Source organism: Prunus mume, linkage group LG1 (genome assembly GCF_029339155.1).
Source record: "Prunus mume cultivar Tortuosa linkage group LG1, ASM2933915v1, whole genome shotgun sequence".
Classification (NCBI taxonomy): domain Eukaryota; kingdom Viridiplantae; phylum Streptophyta; class Magnoliopsida; order Rosales; family Rosaceae; genus Prunus; species Prunus mume.
This window is the reverse complement of record NC_142698.1, coordinates 28,403,707-28,421,109: the sequence shown is the minus strand read 5'-3', so window position 1 is coordinate 28,421,109 and position 17,403 is coordinate 28,403,707. Positions and strand designations below refer to the sequence as shown.

The following is a 17,403-nucleotide window of genomic DNA, read 5'->3' as shown; positions in this document are numbered from 1 at the left end:
CTTATAATAACAGCTATCATTCGAGTATTGGGATGGCTCCTTATGAGGCGTTGTATGGGAGGCAGTGCAGGACTCCTATTTGTTGGAATGAAGTGGGTGACAAGAAACTGGAAAAAGTGGATAGTATCCGAGTAACAAATGAGAAGGTGAAGATTATAAAAGAAAAGTTGAAAACGCACAAGACCGACAGAAGAGTTATGCAGATAACAGGTCCAAAGATCTTGAGTTCTGATTGGGGATTGGGTGTTCTGAAGTTATCTCCTTGGAAGGGTGTGATGAGATTTGGGAAACGTGGGAAGTTAAGCCCTCGTTACATTGGACCCTATGAGATCACGGAGCGAATTGGACCTGTAGCTTCTGAGACTAGCCTTACCTCCAGAACTGTCTCAAGTTCATGATGTATTCCATGTATCTATGCTCGGAAATACATGCCAGATCCTTCCCATGTATTAGAATACCAACCTGTGGAATTGGAAGAAGATTTGACGTATGAGGAACAACCAGTACAGATCTTGGATAGGAAAGAACAGAAGTTGCGTTCTAGATCCATCCCGGTAGTGAAAGTTTTGTGGAGAAGCCAAACTGTTGAAGAAGCTACTTGGGAACCCGAAGAGCAGATGCGGGCCAAGTATCCTTATCTCTTCCATTGACAGGTATGTGAATTTCGGGGACGAAATTTCTATAAGGAGGGTAGAATGTAACACCCCGACTCCGTTTATTTTCCTATTTAATTTAATTAAGGGAAAATATTAAATTACTCCTGGGTTAAGGGTGATTTTGGTCACTTTCTTATCCGGGAAGATTTTGGGACCGTGAGTGGTGTGGTTGCGTAGGTGGTACTGAAACGAAACCGTAGACAGGCAGTAGGCCTGAATTGGAGATTTAACGAAGCTTTGGCGATCAAAACTTGTTCGGTGGCAGAACCGTAAATTTTCCGAAGGGTTTAGTAAAAATCAGATTTTTACTATTTTCACCTCACTCTCTCTCTCTCTCCCTCCCGCGTACACTCTCTCTCTCTCCCGTTTCTCTCTCCCGATTCTCTCTTTCTCCCTCTTGAATCTCACGGTTAAACTAGCGAAGAGCCGCACCGGTCGTTCAACTCCTCGAAGTCGATCAAGACCCACCCAATTTCCTTGCCGGAAGCCGGAGAATCGTCGCGATACCGTGGTTCGAATCGAGGTTTCGATCGTTGCGCCGTCGTCTCCGCCGTCCAATCCCGGTGAACCAGGTGAGGTTTCTCATCCTTTTTACGTGTTCTAGCTGATTTTGGGTTAGGATTAGATCGAATTTGAAGTTTGGAACCGAATTGGAAACCTAGGTTTTGGCCGGATTTCAATTTGAAATTCCGGCCACTTGCCGTCCGAATTGGATGCTGCCGTAGTTGAAAAAGTTGCTCCATTCTTCGAGTAGTATCTAGGATTGGAAGGGTGAGCGTTGGTTTGGAAATTTTCCGTTCGCCGGAAATCTCTCTACACACCCGCGCACTGCCGGCGCGTGTGGCGGCGCGTGGGCAAGGTGGGTGAAGTTGTTTTTCGTCCTGTTGAGATCCTTAGGCTGTCACGAGTGCGTAGGATTTCGCGGATCTCAATTTGGATATCGTTTGACTATCGAACGGATTTCGCATATTGTGCGTTATCCGGGTTCGATAAGTTCTGACCGTTGGATCGTTTCCAAATTGAAGTATGTTGATTTAGGTACTCTTAGAAACCTATAGGAATTCGCGGATCGTGAATTGGAGCCCCGGATGTTCCGATTCAATAAGCGTGAAGTTTAGGGAAATCGCGATCACCGTGCGATTGGGAAGCGAATTCAATCTGTAAGGACCTTAGGATGTTCCTTTGGGACGTGAGCGCACCGGGAACTTGGGGATTTAAGTATTTCCTTTCGTGAATTTCCGTTTGGAAGTACGTACTGTTAATCAAGGATTTGTATCTTGGAATAGGTACTTCGGTTGATCACTCTCAAGGCGGGACCCTCACGGGGCCGGGCAGCTTGGGATTACTTGTGAGTGGACTCTGTTTTAAGCATATGCATGGTTTTTATTTATGAAAGTTTTGTGCATATACTTTAAATGATGGTGACTTTGATGTAATAAGTCTTTGGTCGATGATTTGAATATGTTTATATATCTTGGATATATATTTTGAATATGAACATATATATTTGATTATGATGATTATGTTGATAAGGATTTTGGGTTGGCTATCTATATTGTCTATGTATAGAGTATGAGAGGTTGTTGTGGTGAGATTGTGGAAAGTTAGGAGTTTGATGGATGGTTGTGAGATATGAGTATGGTAGGTGAGTACCCTTCCCTAGTTACTAGGCTTCCCACACACGTCGTTGGCAGTGCCGGTGGGGTGGGAAGGCCATGAGATTACGGGTCTCACACATGGCGTTAGCGGTGTGTGAGACACTTTCCATACGTGTCGTTGGCGTGCGGCGTATGGGGAAGTATGTATATTGCTTGAGTATCATCACACACGTCGTTGGCAGTGCCGGTGGGGTGATGATACTGTCTGCGCGCGTAGGACTTGTTATGAGATTTGTGAGCTACACGTGTCGTTGGCAGTGCCGGCGTGTGAGCTATGGAGTTCCGTCCCCCGGTTGGACTACTCATCCCTGGACGCGGGTTAGTGTTCGGAAATCCTGCGTACCAGCTAACAATCCCCCGGTTGGATTGTCTCCCCGGTACATTAGTATGGAGAGGAGTATATATATACTATACTAGAGTCCTAGCTATATATATATATATTTATATATGGGTATTTACGGGTTGTTGAGAGTTGCATATATTTTGGGAAATGAGTTGTGAGCTTGAGATGTGGAGATGTTTTGGACTTTGGGATTTTTGTGCTTGAGTTTTGGTTTCTGAATTGTGAAACTGCATGCTAGAGCATTATTTTTACATGGTGGGGTTACTATGTTGTTTTAAAGTGAAACTTTATTTCTGTCCACTCACATCTTTCTGTTTTGCCCCCAGAGTAGTTGCTCCTGAAGGCATTCGAGCAAGTCACGAGCTCCGAACTTGTCGTCTGTTAATAGGGTCTGTATAAATTCTTTCTACTCCCCTGTTTGTTGTAAACAAATTCTGTAGACGCTCTGTTATTGCCCATGTTAGGCTACTACTTGAGGCCGGAGGCCATTGTATGTTGGATTGTAGTTTGTAAAAGCATGCTGGCAGTTGGGTTGTGTATTGATGTAAATTACTGCAGGTTGTTTGTTGTTGGTTTGAGCATTTTACAGGGGAGACTCTGCCAAAATTTTGGTAGAGTGTCTTGGGTTTTAGTAAGTGGGCCCGGCATCAGTGAGATGTCGGCACCAAGAGTCCGCCCGGTTTGGGAAATTCAGGCGGGTCTGTCAAAATGGGTGGATGCAATGAATGTTGAGATGGAAACCTTGAACAAGAATGCCACTTGGGAGTTAGTTCCTTTACTGAAAGGAAAGAAAGTTGTTGGATGCAGATAGGTGTTTACTTTGAAGTATAAGGCTGACGGTTTCATTGACCGTTACAAGGTGAGATTGGTAGAGAAGGGCTATACACAGACATATGGAATGGATTACATGGAGACCTTTGCTCCAGTAGCAAGGCTCAATACTATGCGTGTACGCTTGTCCTTGGCTGCTAATTATGACTGGTTTTATTGCAGTTTAATGTCATTCTTACATAGTGACCTCAAGGAAGAAATATACATGGATCATTCCGGTATCCATGTGACCTCCAAAGAGGATATGGTGTGTAAACTACAGAAATCCTTGTATGGATTAAAGCAGTCTCCAATAGCATGGTTTGGGAGGTTTGCTGCATCTATGAAGAAGTTTGGGTATGTACAGAGTAACTAGGATCATACTTTGTTTCTAAAGCGTCATAAAGGTAAATTGACAACTTTAATTATTTATGTTAATGATATAATTGTGACTAGAGATGATCAGGCAGAAATGCAAAATCTTCATAAGTATTTGGCTTTCGAGTTTGAGATGAAATTATTAGGTGACTTGAAATACTTTCTTGGGATTGAAGTTGCTAGTTCTAAGCATGGTATCTTTCTGTTCCAAAGGAAGTGTGTTATGGATTTAATTGCAGAAACTGGAATGTTGGATTGTAAACTAATTGATACCCCTAGTGAACAAAATCATAAGTTGGGATTATATCCCAATCAAATCCCTACTGATAAAAAGCGTTATCAACAGCTTATGGGAAAATTGATTTATTTAGCTCATACACTTCCTGACATTGCATATGCATGAGTATAGGGAGTCAGTTTATGCATTCTCCTAATGAAGATCATATGGGAGCTGTGATGCGTATTTTAAGATATCTAAAAGTAACTCCTAGCAAGGGGTTAATATTTTCCAAGTATGGTTATACAATTATGGAAGGGTATACGGATGCTGATTGAGCTGGTTCAGTCACTTATAAGCATTCTACGTCTGGATATTTCATGTTTGTTGGTGATAATCTTGTTACTTGGAAAAGTAAGAAACAAAAGGTGGTGTCTCGATCTAGTGCCGAGGTCGAGTATTGTGGGATGACTCAAAGTGGTTTTGGGCCACAGATTTATATTGTGACAGTAAGGCTACAACTGCGATTGCTCATAACCCTATGCAACATGATAGTACAAAGCATGTGGAGGTTGATTGAAATTTCATTAAAGAGAAGTTGGATGCAAATATTGTTTCCTTCATGTTCATAAGTTCTAAGTATCAGTTAGCTGATGTTCTTATGAAAGCTGTTTCTACCAGTACGTGTCATCTTTACTCCAACTTGAGGGGGAGTGTTAGCGAGATCCTAGTTTAATTAGGAGATTTACTTCCTAGTCTATTAGAATTCTATTTATTTCCGTTTGTACATATATTATGTAATTAGGATTTTATCTTGTTTCCTAGTATAACTCTACTAGGGTTTGTAACCTTGTACTATAAATACCTCCTTTCGAAGAATGAAATATAACCTGAAAAGATTCTACCCATATTATTTGACAGAGTAAGGGTGAGAGAAAAGAGAGCTAGGGTTCTTGTGAGAGCTAAGGGGGTTCTTGATTGTAACCAAAGTTGTTCATACATACTAGTGAATTTCTCAGGTAGATCACTAAGAAGACGTAGGCACGAGTCCGAACCTCTATAAATATTTGTGTTCTTGAGTGTGTTTTCTTTCTCTCTTCGGTGTGTGTGTTTTATCTCAAGGGGTTTGCGTGTGTGCCGTCGCATAATCCATCAACGACAAAGTCTTGGAGTGTTTTCGTATAACATTTATAACGTGGGCCACAAATTATCTCTTTCTCTGTTAGTTTGTAAGGCTATATATAGCCAGTCAAGTTGTTTAATTCAATAAGAGAACATTCTCCAAATTTTGCTTGTGTTTACTAAACAAACACCCAGTTCTTAACACAGAGCGCCATTCACGATGTGGTGTTTGTGAAAATTTAATCCAATTTCATTCAGCTGGTCTTGTTGATTCTAGGCTACATCCTTTCTGGCTACAAAAATCATGTCCCTCTCATAAACACGACGGAACTCCTAAGTGTTATACCTGTGGAAGATTACAGCCAAGGAACACCATATATGAATATGATATACTTAATGATGGTCGGCAAAAATCTGTGCCTAATTTTTGCAATGAATCCCACATGTGTCGCGACATTTAGATATATATATTTGTCGTGTCAAAATCAAGTTATTTATATTTGTCACTAATTCATTTTTTTTAATCAATTGAGAAGGATTGAAAATCTGGACCTCTAACAACATTGAGATGATCATGGTACTCGTGAACTTAATTCTTAGACTGTTAGATACTAAGACTAGTTGAATTTGTATGTGTGAAGAAAGAGGATGATCATATGGGTTACTAGGTATGTTGTTATGCCCGTTTTGTTATCAGAAAGAGGATGATCATGTTGTATTTTTAATTGTATGCCCGTTTTGTGTGTAACTTCTGGTTTTAGTTTTGTAACAGAATCAGAATTGCATAGACTGATGATGTGCTATACAAACTGATAAAAACAAAAATTCCAGATTATACATACATATAATACTTTCTTCAATTATATAGGCTTGAATTATGTATAGGGATCGGTGCAGTTTTTGCCTTATGGATTACTCTAGTTGTTTGGCCTTGTTGAATATTCCAGGACCTTAAATAAAGCCTTTTGTTCTGTCTTCTGTGATTTAGGGGAAAAAAAAAAAAATTTCCTTAACCAATGACGGGGTAAGAAAGGAAAAGCATGAGAGCTGAAATCTCAAAGGGCGGAGAGAAAGGGTGGACCCATTTTCCACTCCCTCACCAAAGTCAAACAACATCTCTTCCTATGTCTCTTCTTTGGTTCCACCAACACACCCCTGCCGCCCTCTCATAATTTTTCTCTATGTTCTTCTTCGATCTCTCTCTCTGCGATTTCCAAATTCCTTGTTCCAGTTTCACTTTCGTGCCATTTACGATCTTACTTGTATTAATTGACAGATTTGTATAGCAATCTTACAGGTTATTTCAGCATATGAAATAGTATGCAGTTTTATATGTTCTTTTACTCTCTAATATTCTACCAGAAGTTCGTATCTTTTGTGTTTCTAGCAGATTACTTGGAACCACAGCCGAATGGCTATTAGTAGCCAAAGAGCCTCTACTTCTGCTCCTTCAGCTTCTCCATGGAAATACCATGTGTTCTTGAGTTTTAGGGGCATAGACACTCGCAGGCGTTTTACGGCTCATCTATGTCACAGATTGTGGTTTCGCTCAATTACAACTTTCAGGGACGACAATGAACTTGTAAGAGGTACAGCTATTTCACCAAATCTACTGAGAGCAATCGAAGAATCACGGATTGCGATCGTTATCCTCTCACCAAACTATGCTTCTTCATCCTGGTGCCTAGATGAGGTTTCAAAGATTGTTGAGTGCAAGGACGTGGACACCATTCTACCAATTTTTTATGATGTAGATCCTACTGATGTCCGAAAACAAATGGGAGCTTTTGCGGAAGCCTTCAACAAGCACAAAAAGAACTTTAAAAAAGACAAAGCAAAGGTACAACGCTGGAGAGCTGCTCTTACAAAAGTTAGTAATATCTCTGGCTGGATTTCAAAAGATAGGTAAGCATGAACAAATGCACAGGTACTAGTTTTTTCAAATTATGCTTCATACATGTAATCTCACCAGATGGTTTTTTCTTGGTTGTAGAGATGAGAGCGAACTTATCAATGAAATTGTGGAAGAAGTGTGTAACAAAGTGCATCCTACAATATTCACATTGACAGGTTTCACAACAAAGTTGGTTCACATTGATTTTAGAGTGAAGAAAATAGAATTGCTATTAGATCGTGAGGCAAAAGATGTTCGCTTTATAGGGATATGGGGGGATGGTGGCACAGGTAAGACAACTATCGCAAGACTTGTTTATGATAGAATTTTCCATCACTTCGATGTTAGCTACTTTCTTCCTAATGTCAGAGAAGTTTATGCTACACATGGTCTTATTCATTTACAAAAACGACTTCTTTCCCCAATCTTGAAGGAAAGAGTTAATGAAGTTTGGGATGTTCATAGCGGAGCCACTATGACCAAGTACTGTTTATCTAATAAAAAAGTGCTTCTCGTTATTGATGATGCGGATCAGTTAAACCAACTGGAAGTATTGGCTGGAAACAAAGACTGGTTTGGTTTGGGGAGCAGAATCATTATTACAACCAGAAAGGAACATCTGTTGATCGAACATCACATAGAGGTAAGATATGAGCTCTTGGAATTACAAGACAGTGAAGATTTTCATCCCCACAGAAGAGATGAGCCTGAAGGAGATCTTAACTTGCAACTGCCTAAGAAGCTGCCTAATTCAATCGAAGATCGAAAAGATGAGTCTCAACGAAAATATGATGAACCCACCAAAGTTCAGTCGAAGAACGATGAACAAGTTGGCAAAGTTCCCAATGCTGTTGAAGACGTTGTGAACATGGATTCTCCTCCTAAAGTCAAGGTCTGTGTTGGGTGCAAGCAGAATATTAAGGATAGGAAATATTATAGAAATGGGAAGGGTACTCATCAGTGGCATCCACATTGTTTTCGCTGTCATGCTTGCAATCTTCCAATTACTGAATTTTTGATGCATGAGAATCATCCTTACCACAGACTCTGCCACAGGGAGCGGCATTTACGATGTGGTGTTTGTGAAAATTTAATCCCATTAAATTCAGATTGTACTGTGGTATATAGCCTACATCCTATCTCGCTACAAAGATCCTGTCCCAAACATGAGGACGACGGAACTCCTAGGTGTTGTGGCTGTGCAAGAATAAAGCCTAGGAACACCATATATCATTTACTTAATGATGGTCGGCATCAATGTCTGGAATGCCGGGACACGGCCATTACGGAAGCTGACCAATGCGAAGCCCTTTTCCTTGAAATACAAAAAGTGTTTGATTTGAAATTTCAAGAGAAAAAATTTCTAATACACTTCGTCGAGAAAACAGAATTCTTAAAAGTGAGTGAACATATTTTATTGAGCGGGAAGCCCCCTGAAGTAACAGCAATTAAGATACTGAGTGGTCTTCCTAGGCTGAGAACAGGGCTCACTATGGTTCGGACTATGATGGGAGCATGGCTAGAGGTTAAATGTTATCGAATTCGAAATATGAGCCCACAGGTTAAAATTGATATGAGCCAAGTGTTGGCCCATATGTGGCTGGAATTTGTGATGAATTCTGGGTCAGACTTTGAGAAGAAGCTTGGTAACTTTTATCAACGCCGAATTGAGTCAGATAGTGGGGAAGGGTTCAGCTTGGGTAGAAAAGCAGTACTCAAGCATGGTCTAAGACAGACACTTGACCATATTGCGATGACAGGAAGCCTTCCACTTGTGGATTGATATTCATTAAGTTAAAAAATCCTATTCATGTCAATCAACATTTATGCAGAACTAAAGTTGTTTGTGTCTTGAAATGCATGTTATTGATATGAGACATTTCCAAGGTTCGAACTAACATATATTTCTTTTATTTTTTATTTTATTTTTGTATATAGGCAATATTAGAGGCTTAAAACACATACATGACCTTAGGTACATAGGTGACTGCTCTTAACCACTTGAGCTACAAGCACCTTGCAACTAACATGTATTTCTAACATACATAAATTTGCTCCTAATTTGAAACACATGGCAAAAAAAATACACATGCTTAAACAATCAAACATGGTTTCCAAAATTACATACATGAAGCTTTTATTCACATGAAACACGCTTTTATTCACATGAAACACCAATACTAAGTGCACTATGTGAACTGTAAGCACATCAATACATTTAGTCCTCCTTATTTATTTATTTATAAGGCAACTAATCCTTATAAATAAATAAATAATCAATGCGAAAATTTCACTCAAAAATCGTAAAGTAAGCCAGGTTCGTATGAACAAGATACATACAAAATCGACATGTGGGCACACAACATGTGACATGTGTCATGTTGTATTGTACGGGCCAAAATATATAGTTCACCAACTATGGTAGAACAAACGTGAAACGGTTTAAGCAAGAAAACAATATGAAGTCAACAAAGATTGTAAAAAAATGGCTCGATACTATTTTTAAAAAGGCTTAAAAGACACTGAGTGCTATCAATCTATTTTGCCTTCTTTAGGAATTGAAAACAGTAGCTATTGTAGTATTAGGGACTATTATATATCAGTGTTTTTTAAAGGGGACCTCTATTGATAATGTTATTGAACATAAAAATCTGTGCCTAATTTTTGCAATGAGTCTCACATGTCGCAACATTTAGATATACGTACGTGTGTCGTGTTAAAATCGAGTAATTTATATTTGTCACTAGTTCATTTTTTTTAATCAGTTGAGAAGGATTGAAAATCTAGACCTCTAACAACATTAAAATGATCATGGTACTTGTGAACTTAATTCTTAGACTGTCAGATACTAGGACTAGTTGAATTTGTATGTGTAAAGAAAGAGGATGATCATGGGTTACTAGGTATGTTGTTATGCCCGTTTTGTTATCAGAAAGAGGATTATCATGTTGTATTTTGAGTTGTATGCCCGTTTTGTGTGGTAACTTCTGGTTTTAGTTTTGGAGCAGAATCAGAATTGCATAGACTGATGATGTACTATACAAACTGATAAAAACAAAATTTCAGATTATACATACGCATAATACTTTACTTTCTACAACTATGTATGCTTGAATTATGTATAGGGATCGGTGCAGTTTTTGCCTTATGGATTACTCTAGTTGTTTGGCCTTGTCGAATATTCCAGGACCTTAATTAAATAAAGCCTTTTGTTCTGTCCTCTGTGATTTAGAAAGAAAAAAAAATGGAATGACATTCCTTTCACATCCAATGCAGATATCAATTTTTATTATATTTTTGGTTTTAGTGATTCATAATTTTTGCATATGTGTCGAATAGTAATTTGTTGGAAGGAGGAATGCAAGTTATTTCAGGTCTTTATTCAATAATACACCTTAGTCAGACATGATTTCAGTAGGTAAGATAGAAATCTTCTTCTCTGTGCAGTCCTTAAGATCTTTCTCTAATGGGGTGAGATTTCTGAATGAGTAGGTAATTGACTGCTAGAAAAGGGACCTCCACTTATATGCATTTACTTAAGTTTCCTGCCCATTAAGAAACAATTAAGCAATCTTGATTTGCATTAGGATAGGGTGTTTCAATCCATATGGAATTAGGAATTCAGCCTCCACACGGAGAGACTGGAAATCATACACAAAAAATGGAAAAGAATCTACAGCCTTTTCCACTCCTTAACCAATGACGGGGAAAGAAAGGAAAAACTTGAGAGCTGAAATCTCAAAGAGCAGATAGAAAGGGTGGACACATTTTCCACTCCCTCACGAAAGTCAAAACATCATCTCTTCCTATGTCTCTTCTTTGGTTTCACCGACACAACCCTGCCGCCCTCTCATAATTTTTCTCTATGTTCTTCGATTGTTTCACCTTTCACACACGTGATGTACCTTCTCTCTCTCTCTCTCTCTCTCTCTCTCTCTCTCTCTCTCTCTCTCTCTCTGTGTCTGCGATTTCCATTCCTTGTTCCAGTTTCATTTTCGTGCCATTTACTATCTTGCTTGTATTAATTGACAGATTTGTATAGCAATCTTACAGTTTATTTCAGCATCTGAAATAGTATGCAATTTTATGTTTTTTTTTTATCTCTAATATTCTACCAAAAGTTCTTGTATCTTTTGTGTTTCTAGCAGATTTACTTGCAACCACTGCCAAATGGCTTTCAGCAGCCAAAGAGCCTCCACTTCTGCTCCTTCAGCTTCTCAATGCAAATATCAAGTGTTCTTGAGTTTTAGGGGCATAGACACTCGCAGGGGTTTTACGGCTCATCTATATGACAGGTTGTGGTTTCGCTCAATTACAACTTTTAGGGACGACAATGAACTTGAAAGAGGTACAACTATTTCACCAACTCTACTGAGAGCAGTCGAAGAATCATGGTTTGCGATCTTTATCCTCTCACCGAACTATGCTTCTTCCACCTGGTGCTTAGATGAGGTTTCAAAGATTGTTGAGTGCATGAAAATCGACACCATTCTACCAGTTTTTTATGATGTAGATCCCTCTGATGTTCGAAAGCAAATGGGAACTTTTGCGGAAGCCTTCAACAAGCATAAAAAGAAATTTAAAAAAGGAAAAAGAAAAGGTTCAACGGTGGAGAGATGCTCTTACAAAAGTTGGTAATATCGCTGGGTGGACTTCAAAAGATAGGTATGCATGCACAAATGCACAGGTATTTTTATTTTTATTTTTTTCCAAATTATGCTTCATATATGTAATCTAACCAGATGGTTTTTTCTTGGTTGTAGAGATGAGAGCGGCCTTATCAAAGAAATTGTTGAAGAAGTGTGTAATAAAGTTTATCCTACAATATTCACATTGCCACGTTCCATAACAAAGTGGGAATTGATTTTAGAGTAAAGAAAATAGAATTGCTATTAGATCGTGAGGCAAAAGATGTTCGCTTTATAGGGATATGGGGGGCTGGTGGCACAGGGAAGACAACTGCCGCAAGACTTGTTTATGATAGAATTTCCCATCACTTCGATGTTAGCTACTTTCTTCCAAATGTCAGAGAAGTTTATGCAACACATGGTCTTATTCATTTACAAAAACGACTTCTTCCCCCCATTCTTGAAGGAAAAAGTTAATGAAGTTTGGGATGTTGATAGGGGAACCAATCTGACCGAGCACTGTTTATGTAATAAAAAAGTGCTTCTGGTTATTGATGATGTGGATCAATTAAACCAGCTGCAAATATTGGCTGGGAAGAAAGACTGGTTTGGTTTGGGGAGCAGAATTATTGTTACAACCAGAAAGGAACCTCTGTTGATCGAACACAACATAGAGGAACGACATCAGCTCTTGGGATTACAAGACAATGAAGATTTTCATCCCTATGATGGGAATGAAAATCATCCACTTATGTGTTGGAGCAGAAATTCTTACAATAAGAATGTCTTCCACAAGTTCTTGGCTTTACTCCGCACACGAGATGAACAAATCTCCAAGCGACACTTCTCCCAAATCAGATGAGAGAGGGATGGGTACCTGCAAAAGATACTCCGACGCTCAAGTTAATTTTGGTGTGTATTTGAGTGCACCAATTAATCTTAATTCACCTCCCTTTCTCTGGTTGTGGAACTCCACATTTATACATGGTGACAGACTTGGGATGCAAGCCTCACTTTGCACGTCTTATGTCTACTTCCGCCACTTCCGGTTAGCGTGAGTTGCACGTTGTCGACTCTGAACTGTGTTCACGTTGTCCCTTGATTCATGCGGATAGGGGAGTGCGGGCGTTTGAATATACCCACGAACCCATGTCGGGCCACTTGTACACACGAGTCAACATGGGGTAATGCGCTTGTGAACCCACGTTGAGTGGTGCATATCCGAACCCGTGTTGGGCGGTGCGCATCCGGAATCACATTAGGTTTACGCGCATGCGAACCCGTATCGGGCCAATGTCAATACGAACTCACGTTGGGCTTATGCGTATGCGAACCCATATTGGATCGACCCCAATTTGAGCTCGTGTTGGGCTTTCGCACAAGAGAACCTGCATTGGGCCAATGCCCATATAAACCTATGTTGGGTTGTGCCTAAATCTGATCCTGTGGTGTGGCGGATCGGTAGCGAATTATTTTGCTCCCACATTATGAAATTTACGAAGCTTGAGAATCATCCTTCCCACATTTCCTGCTACATGAAGCTTCGTCATTCACTATGTGTTGTTCGTGAAAAAGTAATCCGATCAAATTCAGATGGTGGTTTTAATAATAAGTTTCTGGTACATCATTTCTGGCCACAAAGATCCTGTCCTTCTCATGAGGAGGACGGAACTCCTAAATGTTGCAGCTGTGAAAGATTACAGCCAAGGAACACCAGATATTATTTTCTTAATGATGGCCGGTCACTATGTCTGGAGTGCCGTGATTCGGCCATTAAAGAAGCTAATGACTGCGAAGCCCTTTTCCTTCAAGTACAAGATATTTTTTATTTGAAAATTCCAAAGAAAAATATTCGAATATACTTGGTGGACAAAGAAGAACTCTTCAAAGCCATGAATAAGGGAGAAAAGAAGGGCCGCGTGACTCGTCAATTCCTAGCAGGTGGGGCTACCCAGGGCTGTGTCGTATGGAAGAAAAAATGGAAGTTGAATCCTTTCCATGAAGTAACATCAATTCTGATACTAACTGGTCTTCCTAGGCTATTGGCATGGTCGATTATGGCTTGCAGTATAATGGACGCATGGCTACAGCTCAACTTTTTTGGAACAGTACATATGAGCTCACTGGTTAGAAAGGCTAGCCAAGTGTTAGCCCATATGTGGCTGGAGTTTGAGATGAACTCTGGGTGTGACATTGAGAAGAAGCTTGGTGAATTTTTCCAACACCAAATTGAGGAACCGGTGTTCTATGAGGACGTAATTCAGAATCTAAATTATATAAAAGGGTTCAGCTTATGTAGAAAAGCAGTGCTCAGGCATGGTCTAGGACAGACCCTTGACCATATTCGAAGGACAGGAAGCTTTCCACCTGTAGACTGATACAAACAAGTACTTACTAGATAAATCCACTTGCTGAATGATCTTAACTAGTAATGGCCATGGCCTTACTTGTTAAGAGATTTTTGTTTGAATCTGTAGATGGCGTGGAAGTAATTCTCTGAGGTCGAGTTTGTGTTTGTGTTTTTTTGTTTTTATTACTTAAATCATCTTACACACTTTTGAAAAATATAGTACAAACCGAGGTTGACAGAAGCGGCTTGAGTGAAACTGCAGAGCTATGTAGCTTGAGTGATCTCGTGCTTAAAAACTCAAATTTGCAGGGCATGATATTGTTTGTACCAAAAATCGTATTTTTGCCTAAAATGGAAGATAATGATCCATGAACATCAAATGGCCAAAATATGGCTAGACATGCATTGCTGCAGTCAGATGGAGAGTGAGCCCAAAATTCAACTTCCATTGCTCAAATCAAGTTTCGTTCTTCATGAAAGTTGTTCATCTCTATGTCTACTGCAACATATCCAAATTTGAGATCATTTGGACAAATGTGGAATCCTAAGAGCTGAAAATACCGGATGCACAGCGTCAGTAAAAGGCTTATAGCAGCAATTCGGGCCTAATTCCAATGCTCTAATGAATTGTCTTTCTTCATGAAAGTTTTTCATTAGAATGTCTACTGTAACATATTCAAATTTGAGATCATTTGGATAAATGTGGAATCCTTGCGATATCAAACATCAGAAGCATACCAGCAACAGCGAAAGCTGATAAAAGTGGCAATTCGTTCCTAATTATGGCCCAATTCGGACCAGCTTCCAGTTCTCAGATGAACATTCGTTCTTCATGAAAGTTGTTCATTTGGATATCTACTACGACATATCTGAATTTGGCGTCATTTTAACAAGTATTGAATCTTCAGGGCATTAAGCATGATTTCTGTTTGTGACAGCAGTCCGTGACGACCAGTCAGTTGCAACCATGCTAAATCAGATTTTCCATTGCTCAAATGGAATTAAGTTCTTCATGAATGTTGTTCCTACTTATGTGGAGAACAACATATCCAAAATTTGCAGCAATTGGATCAATATAGCATTCCCAGTTTATTATGCATCAAGGCATGTTCGGAGGAGAAACTCAGGGGCTGCAAATCAAGTTTCACTTTATCAATGGAGGGACTTCATCACAAGTGAGTTGATTCAAAGAAGAATAAAATGAAGATGTGGTTGATGGAAACAATTTAATATTCTTTGTGATGAAGAATATTAAAACAAAGCCAAAGCTCAACATACACGTTAAAATTCTACATCAATGTTGAAAGAAAAATAAAATAATATGCAAGTGGACTTAAAGAATAAATATGAAAAAAGAAGTAGAGATGGTGGTCATTATCTCTCCATTTCTTTTTGTTTTTTAGTCAGCTACTTTTGGCTGTCACTCCCCAATCAATGGCAAGTGGACTAATACTTTGGATTTCTTTAAGTCTAATAGTGACAACTTCTGTCAAATCACATCAAAGCCTCTTAGCAACTTTTTTGAATTTACTTATATTTTCAACAACACACTCACCAAAACCAATGGCAAGTGGGTACTTCAAATTGGCTGCTGGTCCACTCAACCGACCTCATCATTTTCTATAAATTGAAGGAGAAATCATCAACAAAGACACAAACAACTCAACCAACAAAAAATAAGACTCAACGTCTATAAACCCAACTCAAAAGCTTGAAACAGCCTTCCTTTTTCAATCTCTGAATTTCCTAGTTGACAACTCCTAAGGAATTTTCTTTATTTTGCTCTGCCAACTCTTGGTATGATTTTTTCTTGTACAAGATTGAAAGAGAAATCTTCAATCTCCATTTTAATTTTATGTGCCAGGTCTGAATAGAGAAATCTTTGGGCTATATTGTTTATGTACTTCCTTTTTATTTCAAGTTGTCTGAATAGAGAAATATTCCGATAAACTTCTGTCATTTCTATCACTGTTCAATTTCAGCTTCTGTCAGTTACCATTTTCGCACTAGATGAATATTGAAGTCCTCTTAATTGAGGCATAGAAAAGAACCTTATATTGGGTCAATTCCCCGCCCAATCCACAATTGATTGATTAAAGTCAATATCGGTGTGCATTTTCCAGCGCCTTCACAATCGCAACAAGCAAACTCCACGGCTAAACCCCTCGCGAATGGCCGGCGGGTCCTTTTTGGGGTAAACAGATATGAAGAAAGGAGAGCGAGACTCCGAGATGAGAGAGAGACTGCCAGTGCAAACAAGAAACACACGCTCTCATCTTCCTTTCATTAAAGAAACATACATGGGGTGACATTTCTTTCACATCCAATGCAGAGATCAATTTTTGTAGGGGATTCTTTAACTCCGGTGCAATATTAATATCTAGCATAATCTCAACACTCAATAAATACTTAGATTATACTCTTCCCTGAATAAAAAAATGTTGGCAGAATCACATTAAGTTCGTGCAAATTATGTAAAATTTGGAAGTTTACTCACAGCATCACATTAAGTTTACCATTTTTTTATTTTTATTTTTTGCAAAATTGGGTACTATATCGATCGTTTGGGCATAGAACCATAGAAAATAGAAGAAAAACTCCTCTTCGATTTTATTAAAATGCCATATAGAAAGTCAAACAACATCTCGACGTCTCTTCTTTGGTTTCACCAACACAAGGTATATGCCCGTTTTGTGTTGTAACTTCTGGTTATAAACAGATAAAAAAAAAATTAAGATTATACATACATATAATACGTTCTACAATTATATATATGTAGAGGGATCGGTGCCTTTTTGCCTTATGGATTACACTAGTTGTTTGGCCTTGCTGAATATTCCAGGACATTTAATTAAAGCCTTTGCTTTGTCTTCTGTAATTCAGAACCACCAAAAGAAAATGATCTTGCATTTAACTCATCATTAACAGAAACATATTTTCTATCAAGTTCATAACATATAAAAGAATATGGAATGATTCCTTTCACATCCAATGCAGATATCAATTTTGGTAGGGGATTTTTAGCTCATCTATCAGTAATCTCACCTAGAAAAGTACTTATGGCAACAGCATTATGAAAAAAAAATAAAAAAAAATAAAAAATCTAAGCAAAGCTAGGCTCTAACTATTGTCGGAGCTAAGATTTCATGTGTGGGGCCTCTTTCTCACAAAGTATAAACAATAAAAAATTCGAACTCACAGCATCATATATATCACATACATACAAAAAATCATATTGTCTATTCATTACAGTCATAATTGTTCTTGATGAGTTTTCATACTTTGAAATCGTTGCATAATAGCTTTGTCATCTATACTATTTCTCAATAAATGCAGCAAAACAATCA

General features: G+C 38.8%; 1 protein-coding gene and 1 pseudogene across 1 annotated transcript; both read left to right on the top strand.

Annotated features, from left to right (window-relative positions):
* The first annotated feature begins 6,595 nt into the window (after positions 1-6,595).
* Positions 6,596-8,861, top strand: LOC148921508 (disease resistance protein Roq1-like). Its single transcript, XM_089049021.1, has 3 exons — positions 6,596-7,089; positions 7,178-8,198; positions 8,508-8,861. Exons 1-3 carry the CDS (start codon positions 6,596-6,598, stop codon positions 8,859-8,861), a joined length of 1,869 nt encoding a protein of 622 aa, XP_088905147.1.
* A 2,387-nt stretch (positions 8,862-11,248) lies between these two features.
* Positions 11,249-12,568, top strand: LOC103327298 (disease resistance protein Roq1-like; annotated as a pseudogene).
* The last annotated feature ends 4,835 nt before the right edge of the window (positions 12,569-17,403 follow it).

What these genes read in the sequence shown, in the direction of transcription:
- LOC148921508 (XM_089049021.1), top strand. Translation starts at nt 6,596, where the DNA reads ATGGCTATTAGTAGCCAAAGAGCCTCTACTTCTGCTCCTTCAGCTTCT. An exon ending in GGCTGGATTTCAAAAGATAG is followed by an intron (nt 7,090 to 7,177) that starts GTAAGCATGAAC and finishes TCTTGGTTGTAG; the next exon opens with AGATGAGAGCGAACTTATCA. An exon ending in TAAATTCAGATTGTACTGTG is followed by an intron (nt 8,199 to 8,507) that starts GTATATAGCCTA and finishes TTGAGCGGGAAG; the next exon opens with CCCCCTGAAGTAACAGCAAT.